Source organism: Pipra filicauda, unplaced genomic scaffold (genome assembly GCF_003945595.2).
Source record: "Pipra filicauda isolate LSUMZ 115617 unplaced genomic scaffold, ASM394559v2 scaffold45_size4122338_pilon, whole genome shotgun sequence".
Lineage (NCBI taxonomy): Eukaryota > Metazoa > Chordata > Aves > Passeriformes > Pipridae > Pipra > Pipra filicauda.
The window spans coordinates 1,690,304-1,704,074 of NW_024104598.1; the positions used below are offsets into that span (position 1 = coordinate 1,690,304).

Genomic DNA, 13,771 nt, shown 5'->3' on the forward strand with positions numbered 1-13,771 from the left:
CAGAATTCTGTTGGGTTTTTATCATTTTAATCCTTGAATTTCATATGAGGATTCTTCCATTTTTCTTTCCCTTTCTACCTCCTCAAGTCTTGTGACATTTCATGGTTGTTTAGGTGTATTTTTTTTTTTAAATTAAATAAATATAAAAGTTCATTGTGAAAGACCTGTCTGTTTTTGCAGGTATACTCCATCCTCCCAACTCCGTAGTCAGGAAGATGCAAAAGAATGGCTGCGGTCCCATTCAGCAGGAGGACTGCAGGATACTGCTGGCAATTCTCCATTTTCATCTGGATCCAGCATAACATCACCTTCTGGAACTAGATTTAACTTCTCTCAGCTTGGTGAATAATTATCTGTTTGAATAATCATAGCAATACATTGTATGTCTTGAAAACAGCCTGTTACACAATGTAATTTTCTTTCAGCAGCTCCAAGTCCCACATTCAACCTCAGGAAGTGCTTTCATTGAAATGAGTGTGACTAATTGGCGTTATTATCTTGTATGCCCAAAGGTGCCATACTTGTAGTAGCTTTAAAACTACTTCTCTGGGAGTAATCGGATTCCTTAATATAAATTGTGAGCTATTCAGTGGAGCTGTTTGTTAATGTCACACATTGGGGTGCTTAAAAGACCTAAATTGTTGCTCACCTGTATAGTAATAATGCTGTAAAATCCAAGCATATTACTTACTGTATGTACCAGTCTCATTGGTTTGATATTTTATCTTTGTATGTGTTTTTAAAATAAATATATTGTTTATTATAACTTCTATATAATAACTACTTTGTATATAATAATTATATGCAAAATAGTTAAGCCTGTGTTTATGAACTTCTTCTGTTGTGTGTATTTGCAGCAGCTTGCACAGTCACTTATTTCTAGTGTAGTTTGGAGTTGCAGTAATGATGGTTTAAAGCCTTTCTTTGAGTGTGCTTGAAAGAAACACATTCGATAAACAGTTTTAAATAAACTGACACTTAGCAAAATGTCAGCTGAATATACACACAGTGTAATGACATTGCAAACATCTAACAAACTGTCAGGAAAATTCATGAAAGTCAAAGAAAATAACAAAAAAGTGTTGCCACTGGCCCAGAAAATTAACTCTTTATGCAGAGGGTTGGAGATTATTTATATTAATTAGCTTCAGAAACTACTTGGCTACAAAGAGAAATTTAGTCCAGAAAAAAAAAAAGGAAATATGTTTTTCTGTGTTCTTAAGAAGAGAGTTTGACGATATTGGAGTCAAGAGGGGTCATTGCATTTAATTTAAGAGCAAATGTTGATATGAAAGTTGATCACCTGTAAGCCGAATTATTCTGTCTTCTGCAATAGTCTGTATCAGTTGCTAGTGTATATAGAAACAAGCAATGACAGCACACCAAGAGGAACCTGCCAGCTGAACAGTGATTTTGTTGTTCTCTTTTTTCCCACAAGTCTATTAATTCTGAGTCAATAACAGGCATAATTTTAGCCCAAAAGTTCTTTTAAAAAATGCGAAATTGGAATAGTCAATTTGTACTCTAAACACTGGCTGGGAGAGTATTGGCTTTTTAGGCAAAATTAATATTTTACAATTCTTACGACCTCATAGTGGAAAAAAACAATTCTTAAATATACAACTATTAGGAAACTAAAGCTCTTTACATTTGTGATTTAAATACATAGAAAAATGTCATTTCCTAAGAACTTAAAGGCTTTGAAGAAGTCCTATTCCGTATAGACTAGTTTTGGAGGAAGGACGGTTCCAAATTAAATGAGACTTAATTATTTCATGTCTATGAGGTTTTAGTGAGTTGACTGAGCTTGTTTGTGGAAGCATAGACATATCACCCTGTGTTTAAAATGACCCCGTTTACCTGAGTTTTCATATTCACTAGCTTGATTTGCATACCTCTTATTTGAATTAATTGAATTAGAAAAAGAACAAAGCCTGAAGAGCATGACATCAAAAGTTCATGTCTTAAAGTAGAGGGGGGGGGAGAAAAAAGGTTTGTTGGTAGCTGCAGGAAAATTTGCGGTTCCACAAATAAATTGGTGTTTATTGTTCTCTTTGTAGCAAGCCCAACGACTGCAGCCCAGATGAGCCTGTCAAACCCCACCATGCTGCGGACACACAGCCTCTCCAACGCGGATGGTCCCTACGACCCCTACAGTGACACTCGTTTCAGGAACAGCTCCATGTCCCTGGATGAGAAGAGCAGGACCATGAGCCGCTCTGGCTCCTTCCGTGACGGCTTCGAAGAAGGTCAGCAAAGTATGTGATGGTGTTGGAAATGATCAGAAGATGGCATTTTTACATAAACCAAGTGAAAATTGGGCACTTTTCAGTTCAGCATAAGGGGTCATTTCAAAGCACAGCTTTCTCTATGTGGAGCTCTCAGTGTTAAATAAAACTTAAGTCCTAGTCATTGTTATTCTGATCATAGAATCACAGAATATGCTGAGTTGGAGGAAAACCACAGGAATCATTGAGTCTGCCTCCTGGCCCTGCAACAGAACATCCCCAAGAATCCCACCCCATGCCTGAAAACGTTGCCCAAAGGCTTCTTCAACTCTGTCAGCCTTGGTGCTGTGACCACTTTTCTGGGGAGCCTCTTCCAGTGCCCAACCACCCTCTGGGTGAAGAACTTTTCCCTAATATCCAACCTAACCCTCCCCTGACTCAGCTTCAGGCCATTCCCTCGAGTCCTGTCACTGGTCACCAGAGAGAATGATGGTGTTCGTTCAGTGATTGTTCTGGCCAGACACAGGAAATGAGTGTTGTACCTAGACCATGACTGTTCAAGAAATTGTTTAAACAATCCTGTGCTGCATTTTTAGCAATTTCAAAATGGAAAGTTCATGCTTAGAGTCAGCACATTAGTGTTCCATCAATAGGGGTATTCTCCTAAACTTGCACCTCTACACTTCTGCTTATAATATAACATAAGTGGTGTTAGTCAGACTGTTTCTATCCCAGTCATTTTCCCAGTATTTAATCTGTACTCAGACTGTCTTTTTATTTCTGCTGAATGTCCTAGTTTGATACCACACATCTTCCAAAGAAAGGACCCAAGTAGTTCTTCAAAGCATCTAGACTTGTCTTTTTAATGCCTCATCATCTTTTGAAATAGGTAATCATACTGAATAAAAAGAACCCATGTCAATATAATAAGAAAAACGTATAAATGAATGCTTAGTTTGGTTGCTGCTGATCAGGTGACCTTATGGATGTAGCAGGAGCAGCTGTGAGCACACATTAAAATCCTCAAGTGCTGCACTTTAAGAAGTCAAGCTCAGAGTGAGCTCTGGGAGCGGGTCATAGGAAGCTGTATCAATATTAACTCTTAGAGTTTTAAATCTCCTTTCTGGCAAGGATTTGTAGCTTGATTGTACTTTACAGGTCACACAAGCCTTTGCTGGCTCTTATCCTCTGCTGCTGAAGACCTGTGCTTACTCAGCAGTGTTAATACCTGTGCCCCATTGTTGCTGCTCCCCAAGAGCCAGGCATGCATGGGAAACACAGTTCGCTGCTTGTAGGGGCCTTTAAGAGCCACAAAGTGCCTTCCTGGAGATACTGGCTCTTCCACTAGTTTTTTGCCATTGAAAGAAGCAGAAAATGCATATTGGATATGACTCTGGAAAGATTCATTAATTGTTTTGTTACTGAATTTAGTCAATCTAACTTCATTACATTTAATTGTATTTTAGAGGTCCATGGCTGACGATCTTCATTACAAGTTGAAAATTATTAGAATAATGCTGTAGGTCCGAAAACTGGGTCATTGAGGGAATTAACCTTTGTTTGCTCTCAGAGAGCTGGGTGATCATGAACAAAGATTGCCAGATGCTTAGTCACTTGAATTCCATACAATGATGAACAGAAGTGCTCTGACTGAATTGTTCCTTAATATAATCTGAAGGAATTTAAGTCACTGCATCTGTGTTATGCTTGGATGATTTACTGAAAGAGTTACTACAGCAAAACTTACTCAGGTTTTATTGAAGACATCCTCCAAAAAAGCGTAACCGTAGTCTTTTAAGTGTGCTGAAGATTGCAGCAAATTCTTTTTGGCATGTTGGAGGTTAAACTCTCTCTTGTAATTCAGAAATTCTTGTTCCAGGAGAGGGGCTAGTTTGGATAAATATTTAATAAGCATTACATGGTTGAGGATGAACCATTTAAAAAAAAAGACCAACCAAACTTAAAAGAGAAGAGCTAGGTGAAATGTTCTACTAAGTCCTTTTCGTTCATTTAAAAAAAGTAATAAAAATGAAGTCCAAGAAAAATTGACTTGAAAGCAGTTGAAAAATATCACTTTTTTATACAAGGAAGGAACTTGAACCTGCAATGGACATGCTGAAGAGGTCCCTTTCAGATTTTCCCCAGTTTTTGGCACCTAAAAGGATAATAATATTTTACCAGATGGGATGAATGTTCAGATGTAGTCTCTGTATTTTTGTCTTCAAGTGAAAGGTCTTCTGTCACTTCCCTGGTTGTACAGAAGGCTTATTAGCTCCTGCTTATTTCCCAGGGAATCACAAATGCTGAGTGAACAAGTGGTTCTGAATATGGCATAGATGTGCTGTGCTTTCAGACCTGTGGATCTAATTCACTTTCACCTTGAGGGAATAGATTAGAAAGTATTAGAGAAATTAAATTTGTGGTTAATGAACAAATTGATTTTATACAATCAGGCAGTGTCAGGTCTTATATAAAGCTTACTAAACTACTTCTTAATTATTTCTTAGCACATCAGATTACAAGACATTGGTTTCTCATTAACTTCAGCAGAGCCAGGATTTATTCTTAAAGGTTTTTTTGTCTTTTACTTCTATAGTGTGAAGTATGTGAACTACAGTCATGTTCTCTCACAACACAGCATGCAGGTCAAAATGTTAGTCAGCGTTGCAGTACATAACTCTTTTGATAGAAAGGGTTTCAGGACTGTGGAGGGGCCAATGGGAGCAGCCTCCACATATCCAGAACTTCAGGGGGGAAAAAACCACAGCATAAAACTTGAGTGCTCTCTCAGCTCTCCAGTTTCCCCATTTCCCCAGCCGAAAGTCATTCACAGGAACTGAGGTGCCACTGACTCCACCCTGATACTTAGAGATTAAAAATAATTAAATTCATTGTTGTTGGGATATAAATTTATATTCTTTTTTGTGGTACTGACTGCAATACCAGTTGTTCTTTCTGCTCCTTGGGCAGTTGATCATGGCTAGACCCTTTCTTTTCTAACATGCTTGCATATGCATTTATAGTGCTTTAAAGTAATAGCTCCAAAACAATTAGGGTTTGTAGGCTGCATGCAGATGCATGCAAAAAACCAGAGCTCTCATCAAGAGCATAACTGCCTTCAGGCTCCTAATTAAATAGCCTTCAAGTAGCCATCTGCAGATAGTTTAAAAAGAAATTACTCAAAAATATTAACTCCCTAGTTGTCCTTGAAACGAGAAATCTGAAATCATACACATTCCAGTGATGCACTTGAGTCACCATCCCTGGAGGTGTTTAAGAGACGTGTAGCTGTGGGACTTGGAGACGTGGTTTAGTGATGGCCTTGGCAGTGCTGGGTTAGTGGATTGGACTAGTTGGTGGATTGGACTAGTTAGTGGATCATCCATTTGGACTGGATGATCTTGAAGGTCTTTTCCAGCCTAAATGAATGTCTGATTCTATGTGACGGTGGTGTTTCACAAGACAGGAGTATGAGTCCCAGAGTTATATGTTCTTTCCTCTTTTTCATTTTGAGTCTTCTTTGCTCTGTTAAAATCCCAACATGGTCTCAAAAAATTCCAGTTGATGCTAATTCAAAAATGTGTGTGACCCAATCCATTATGAAGACTTCTATTTTTTCTCTGGACAGCTGGTATGGATCTTTTTTTGGATACATATCTATTAGTAAAAAATGCACAAGGAAAGAATATAGAGAGGCAGACCAGAAAATAATATTATATTCCCTGTATGAGTCCGTTTGTGGTCTTGTGTAATATTACCTCACTTTGGGCTTTCCGTCTTAAAAAAGCCAGTCCTAAGGGAAAAATGCAGGTAAAGAAAAGCAAAAAGGAGATCTGAAGTGCAGGGCACTGTGATACGAATGAAGTTAAAACAGGAATCTTGGAAACTGCTTGGAAAATGATGGCTGAAGGGAGATGATAATATGTAATTTGTTGCATTATAAAGAGGTTGGATATCCATTCCTTCTCATATCACAGGGATGTGGAGACACTTGAGGAACTTACTGAGTGATTCAGCAGCAGGTCTAAAGGAACTGCAAGGAATTAAATTTCTGAACAGAAGAGATTTTTTGTTTCAGATCAAATGTGTCAGTGGATTCAGAAGCAGTTAAGCAAGTTAATGGGAGAGAGGTCACAGCAACTAGACAAAAATAATGGTCTGACTGTAGTTTCCATCTCTGAAGTTTCCATCTCTGCTGATTCCCAGAAGGTGTAAAGACATACCTGGGGAATAATCACCGGGTACCTGCCTCCTCCTTTCATTCTTTTCTATAAACATGGGCTGTGGTTGCAGCCAGAGCTGGAGCACATGATTAGACAAACCCTGGGTCTGACTCACACTAGTTATTTTTGTGTTCTTAGTGCAGCACAGTCCTTAACATCTAACTAGAAAGATAATTTTAATTGAAAATGTGATTAACCAGAGAAAACTAATGGATGTGAGGGTTTTTATACTTTCTTGTGGGCTTTTTAAATTGTCCTAAATTCCTCCAGAAGCCAACTTAGACCTTGTTTACTTCTCTTTCCAGCATTGCCTTAGGATATAATGTCAGTGGGAAAGAAGAACCCATTTATTATGAATGTAGAATTGCAGTAGGTAATTAGAGTAAAATGGCAGCTTTTCTAGACTCTTTTTTTTTTGACTGGAGGATTTAGATGAAAGAAAAAGTGATTTTACACAATTGTGTGTGATTTGTATGAAGTTATCCTGAATTTTGAATAAGAATTTCAGTTTAATTTTTTTTTGTTTCTAAAAATAAAAGTAAAGGAAAGGTAATTTTGCATGTTTCAGTAGCTTCAGGTAGGTTTTTTTTAATAGTGTAATCAAAAATTAAATGATGTTATATGTAAATCCTAACGTCAGGATGATGGTAACATCCTTGAGAGTCACAGAATAATCAGGGTTGGAAGGGACCTCTGTAGATCTGAAGTCCATCACCGTATATCTTTTACCGAATGTATATTTAAATGCAAAAATTGCTTGAAACTGATTCTTTTTCAGGAAAAGCTTTGTATCCATGTTTTCACTCTGTTAATTTTTCTATGAGAGCAAAAACTTTGCCTTGTCAAAGAAATGTCATTGCTTTAAAGAAAGACCAGAAAACCCTAGAGGGAAAAGAGAAGAATCTCTTCTGCATTTCACTTGATTTCTTGATTTGGTTTTTTTTGATCTTGAGTAAGCCCTTTTGCAAGAATCTTAAGATAAACTGTCCAGAGAAATATTTATTTCTGAACAAATTTTCATCAAAACTTTTTTTTTACTTTCTCGACCACACCTCATTTTCCCCAAAAAACCCAAGTATTATTAAAATTTTAAAACAGCTTTACCAAGTTTATGGATTGTATCACCTGGCCATGTATTCTTCAAACCGTATGGTTATTGGTGCAGTAATGTAATTAAGTTTATGATGGATGATGAAATTTGTGGAAGTATTTCTTCAGTAGGTTGGTGGTTGACAGTGGATGATTTATGATGATTCCACTCTGTGATTAGTGCATTTATATTCATTGTGTTTATTTTCTTCCCTTTAGTGCATGGTTCTTCTCTCTCTTTGGTCTCCAGTACTTCATCTATTTATTCGACAGTGAGTATAATGAAATGAACAGTTTATTTATTAATCAAAATTATTGAACTGACTGGTCTTATTGTGCTAATTTTGCCATTTAAGGAGGAGAAAAAAAAGCACTTCCTTCTGAATACTGTCTAGGAAAGAAGTTCATAAAGATGCCTGTGGATATTTAGCAGTATCCTCATTAAACACAGACTTTAATGACCTCAAAGCAGCCATTGATTTTTTGAGTCAGTATTTTACACTGTGCTAAGTAGGTTTTGCTATGAAGGACCTCAGTAGATTTGAGGAGATTGGATCTTCATTACCTTAAGTATCCCAAATTTTGCTGAATGAAGTAATTCCATCCTTATATCAATGATCTGCTACTAAAGAAGTTTTGAGGATACTTTTTAACGCACAGATATTAATAAATCTAAAGAGGTCATTTTGTTCATTATGCCAGTAATATTTTCTCCACAAGTATGCATTCATTTAGGTTATCTGATCCTAAAATAAGGCTTACTGAAGTTTGAAAATACAGGGGTTTTTTTAAATGCATGTTGCCTTTGCTTATTTTCTTCTAATAGTCCCACGAAGGATTTTCCATTTAAACATCCACTACAAAAGACCTTGTAATTTAAGGCTTTACCTGTGCTGTAGCTGGAAGGTGAGGCTGCAGCATCCAGGCTCTGTCTTACCTGGCTCTTACCTGCCTAGTTGGGGTTTCACTACAGTGACCCAGGGGCTTGGAAGGTTCCAGCCCACACAAGACTGTACAGAAATATTTGGTACCAGTGGTTAGTTCCCAGTGGCTTCACTGCTGTTAATATCCAAGTAGCCAATTAATGGTTTCTCTGTAATCCTGGCAGGCTGGGATCACTGTTTTGGTGTTTTCTTAAGGCACAAGCCTTTTAAAAATCAGTGGATAATAATTCCTTCTGAAATATGTGGTAATTGAACAGGATCTTCAAATTCAAATTCTTATGCAAGTATGATGCACTTACCATGCATCCACAGCTGAATTTGGGCATATGTAATACAGGAATATATGGAAGACTGTTCTCTTGGAAGATCATCTGTAATAGTCTATGAAGTCTGTCAAGCCAGCATAGTGTTATTTAGCATTATTTTACATATATGTTTCACTGATAACAAGCCATATGTGTAACATGGCATTAAGACCTCAATAATAAATTTAAAATACCACTTTTCGTTATTGGCCTTGCCTCAAGCAAGGTCCATAAAAATCCAAAACAAATAAGGGATTGGAAGGCTGGAAAAGAGACCTTTTTCTCTGGGCTGCTGTTCATAACCATGGGAGCCACAAGGAGAGTACTCAGAGCTTCTGTTTTCTGTGCTCGCTGCCCAGGCATGAGTGGCCCCTAATAGTGTGGTTGGATGGGTGTAATTTTCCTGGTGGCTGATAGTGGCCATGTTTGCATAAGAACAGTGGAGTGTGGAACTTTATACTGTATAGTTCTCTTTAACTGATAACTTTGGTTAGAAATGAGCCATAGTAGCCACAATTTTATCATGAAGACCACAACAGATAGTCAGTACATCCACTTGGCATCCTCTCAGAACTAGTAGCGTGTCCTCACTTTTCCATCCCCACAGTGCCTAAGCAGTACCCAAGTGGAAGGAATTTTTTTTTTCCCATGTCATTTTGGAATGCCAAAACATGATCTCTTTCCCACGCAGAGCTGAGCATGGGACAAAGGGAATTCCCTGGGATCAGCCATGTTCTGTGGCAGTCCTGGTTCTTCAGAGCCTCATGCCGTCCTTATGCACAGAGACAGGACTTCAGCATTCCAGGATTCAGGCTCAGAGGTGCTCTGGTCAGCAGGCTGGAAGGTGGAGCCCAGATTCCTTCCTCCAGGAGGAAGTACTACACCAGCAACCTGTTTTCTTTTTGTTTGAGAGTAAATAAATTAAGAGATTATCTTAGATTGAATATGGATGTGGGAATGCAAAATAAGGAACTCACATTAGAGTTATTGAAATGCAAAAAAAAAAAATTGAAAATTTGCATAAATTTGTCAGGCTGGTTATGTTGTAATATCCTCACGTATTTCCTTTCTTTTATTTTACAGCCTGAAGAGAAATGCCAGTCAGAGGTAAGAGCACATCCTTTTTGACAAGCATAAATGTTCTGCTAAGGCACTCTGCACTGTGTGTCTTGCTGTTGTATTTGTCCTTATTACAATGCAGTAAAGTGCTCTCTTAAAACATACAGATTCGGAAACTTCGAAGAGAATTGGATGCTTCCCAAGAAAAAGTATCAGCTCTGACAACTCAGTTGACGGCCAATGTGAGTACAACTCTGAGAACAAACATAAATGGAAAATGCATTTAGTGCACAAATTGCCATCCAATCTTTTTAAGCAACAAAAAGTTTTCATGTGTATAACATTCAGTTCACATTAACAATGTGTTTAAAAAAATAACTGCATATATGTGTTATATATGCAAAAATATATACAAAAATAACATCCTTTGTCCTACTAACTTATCCTATGCCTTTCTTTAAATACTGAATTATAATATTAATTTGGCTTTTTATATATATGTAAGCCATCTTTAGATCCTGAGAAAATCATTGAAGACAGGGTCTTTTTTTATAAATAGTGTCTTGCTTTGACATTTGGATGGAATGAGTTACAGATAAAGATTATAATTGGTAGGAGTAAAAATTGATAGAAACTCGGATTGAAATGCATTATATTTTTCTGTTGCATAAAGGTGTGGGTTAATGGTGTGAGAGGTAATAGTGGCATAAAGGGCTTTGGGTTAAAAAGTTAACCCTAAGGAGTGGACATAGCTGATTTTTAACCAGTGTAGACAGTATTTTTGCTTGTTCCTTCGAGGAATTTGAGGGATAAGTAATTTAAGACACTTGGAAAAAAATGTTTGGAAGCCAGGAGGTGTTGAGGCAATACTGTATGACCCTGAGCGGGTTTATTTGTGTGATCCATGCTGTAGTCACAGATAGCAGAAATCTGAAACACAGAAGCTTGCAAGAAAAATAAGCAATTCTAGAGTAAATAAGCTGCAGATGAACAGTCAGCAGATCAGATCTGGTTTATGGGAATGAATAAACATTAGAACATATGTTGCTGGAGAGGACATTCCTGTCCACCAGCTCTCTGAATAGGTGGAATACAAAACTTGGGGCAGTAAAGGACACGTTTCACTTGAGCAGTAACACCTATCACAAGAAGGGCTCAAGGGGAAATCTACTGTGCTGTTCATTGCAGGCATCACAGTGCTTCCTCCAGCTTGAAAATGGAACTGGCAAACCAAGAACACAGTTAATAGAGAAGCCAAATAAAAGGGCTTTGACTGCATGAAATTACTTAGTCACTGTCCCAAGAGGAAAAGAAAACAATTTAAAAGTCTTCCAAAAATTAAATCTTATATTTGCCTTTCAAATACAAAGGGGATGGATACATCAGTTGGTTTTCATGCAGAAGCTTCTTTTACATGTGAGAAAGCAGGACCAGATTCTCTTGCATATAGTTTTAACCATATTGTTAAATAGCACAGCTTGTGTCCTTCAAACAAAGAACTTGTCAGCTGAGCAGCTTATGTGATTCTGCCTTGGCTTTATTGCATTCCCCTTCACGCAGTGTTTGGGGTCAATAGGCTGATACTCAACACAGGCCTGTCTCCAAGAGTAGTGAGCAGCACAGGCTACTCACTGCCTGGCCCAGCTGCTGTTAATTTGCCCAGGAATTTGTATGTGGTTACTACCACTCTCTTCATGAAGAATAGTTTTTAACATGTGCTGCTGTACATTTTTGTTTGGTTTTGGGTCATTTTGGGTTTTGTGGGGTTTTGTTGGCTTTTTTTTCTTTTTTCTTTTTTTTTAAATGAGCATCATTTATTATTTTGATAATATTCCATTTTTGCTTTGTTCACTTTACTAAAATTTCATAGTGTTTTATTCATGCTATTTAAACTTCTTACATTTGGACCTGCCCCTTATTTGCTTTATAAATTGGCAACAGTCTACTGCGGAGATGTTGCTATAACTGTCCTACTAATAAATTTCTGTCTCTAGCCACCTCTTTTTCCATATAAAAGACAAAGTCTACCCCCCAAAACGTTAAGAGTAATACTGTTAGTTAAGATGCTGCTTTGTGGACATTTCCTTTACACACCATTCCTTTAATAAAATGCTTTTAAGTCAGGCAGTTCAAATTAATCTCTTTAATTTAATAATTTTTTCCCTGAATTTCCTTACATAGATACTTCAGCTTTCGATGCTTCTCAAGCCATCAAGGGCAAGAATTTGAAAATATTTTGCTCCAACGAGAAAGGGAAGATATTTTTTCCATAGTCCACTGAACAATTTTAAGATAGGAATAGTTTCAAGATCCAGTTTTGAAAGAGCAACTATTGTTTAAGGCTCAGGTCAAAGCATTAAGGGTTTGTATCCTGTTTTCAATCCATGCAACCTGCTTGCCCGTTTATTTTTTGCTTTTTCAAAGTATTGCTGAGGATTCCTGAATATCAGATTTGTTGTCCCCTGTTCATCCTCCCAAACAGAACCTGTGCACTCTGTGTTTTTAAAATAAATATTTAGGTTCTCCTACATATGTAGTGTGAGGTTTTAAATTACTTTTTGCCATTTTCTCACAGTCTCAGCTCTGCTTATTTTCATAGGGGCTGATGGGAATGAGGGCTGCACATCCCCGTGTTATTGTACTGCTCATGTTTGTTTTCATTGTGAATGTGAGAACAGTTATTTAGGATAAGTCATCTGTGTGCTGCTGCTGAATAAGTCTGGAATAGCTCTGTGAAAGGTTTTGCCATTCTGTATATATTTAGGTGAGAAAATATAAAATATAAATCTTTCCGCTTGGAAAGATTTCACACAGTTTTACTTGTCATTGGGTGAATAGAATTACTTTTAATAGATAAATTAAACATTGTTTTCAATGGTTAGTATAGATTACTATGGCTGTTGAGACAAATAGATATTGAACTATGCCTGTGTTCAGTTATGTGTTCATATCCACGTATAGCTATTGAGCAGTGCCATGTCATGCCACTAGATATACAGTTTCCTTCTATCAAGTTCTTTTCCATCTTCTCAATCTACTTTTCCTTCCTTTTACTTCTCAGTCATTTTCGACATCTAGTTGATGTTTTTTATATAATTGGCATTGGATTCTCCATGCTTCTTGGGAAAGGAAAAAGGGGTAATTGGTGCCAGGAATTTTGGATTATATGCTGCGTGTTGACCTTGGTTGCGAGCAAGGTGCACTCAAATATTGGAGAAGTCTTTGAATTAGATGCAGATCTATCAGCTGATAAAGTATCTGTTCTCCTGTTGGGGTAGCACAGTGACAACCTTTACCTCTGTGACTTCCAGCATCCTTTTGCCTTAAATATCCACAAGGAAAATAATGATTTAGTGGGAGGGAAGTTTCTGCCTGACCTTTCTTTATATAAAAACTTGCTTTATGTTTTATTTACTGTTTTATATTTTATTTTATTCTTATAGGGAATCCTCCTAAAACTTGAGAGTGGTGTTTTGTCCTTTTTTTTTTATAATCTTTGGGAAAAGATTTTAGAATTAAAGGTTACGTGAAAAGCTTTGTGGCAAGAGTTACTTAAATTGTGTGAGGATACCTGAAAACTGTCATTAAGTAACCTTATCCATGCTAATAATGGCTCACATAAAAAGTCAAAGTTTGAATTCAAAAATGGACAGCAGGAGATATTTAGAAATATGGATGGATTTGTCTCTTTTTCTTCTGTCCACTTTGCCTTTACATGTCAGTGCTAAGGGACATACTTAGATAACCAGTGACATCCTTCCATGCCTTTTTGGTATCAGGAATACTTCCAGGTGACAAGGTGTAGTCCCTGAAGGGACCTTTAAAAGTCTTAACTTAATCTGAGAGATGTTTAAAAAAATAATTTAATATGTCTTTGTGTTTCAACAAAGTGGCAAAATGTTTTTTTCCATTTATCACAAGAT

At 37.2% G+C, this 13,771-nt stretch overlaps 1 protein-coding gene across 9 annotated transcripts in view; it reads left to right on the forward strand.

Annotated features, from left to right (window-relative positions):
* The window catches only part of NAV2 (neuron navigator 2), a 391,388-nt gene that overhangs the window by 353,463 nt on the left and 24,154 nt on the right, over window positions 1-13,771 (forward strand). For 5 of the 9 annotated variants that reach the window (XM_027732440.2, XM_039385979.1, XM_027732428.2 and 2 more), the window contains 5 exons: window positions 181-341; window positions 2,061-2,249; window positions 7,760-7,812; window positions 9,873-9,896; window positions 10,016-10,090. In XM_027732440.2, coding sequence (XP_027588241.2) covers window positions 181-341; window positions 2,061-2,249; window positions 7,760-7,812; window positions 9,873-9,896; window positions 10,016-10,090 — 502 coding nt within the window. Of the gene's footprint in view, window positions 1-180; window positions 342-2,060; window positions 2,259-7,759; window positions 7,813-9,872; window positions 9,897-10,015; window positions 10,091-13,771 lie in introns of all 9 variants that reach the window. The other 4 variants (XM_039385983.1, XM_027732427.2, XM_027732434.2 and 1 more) reach the window with 1 other exon arrangement.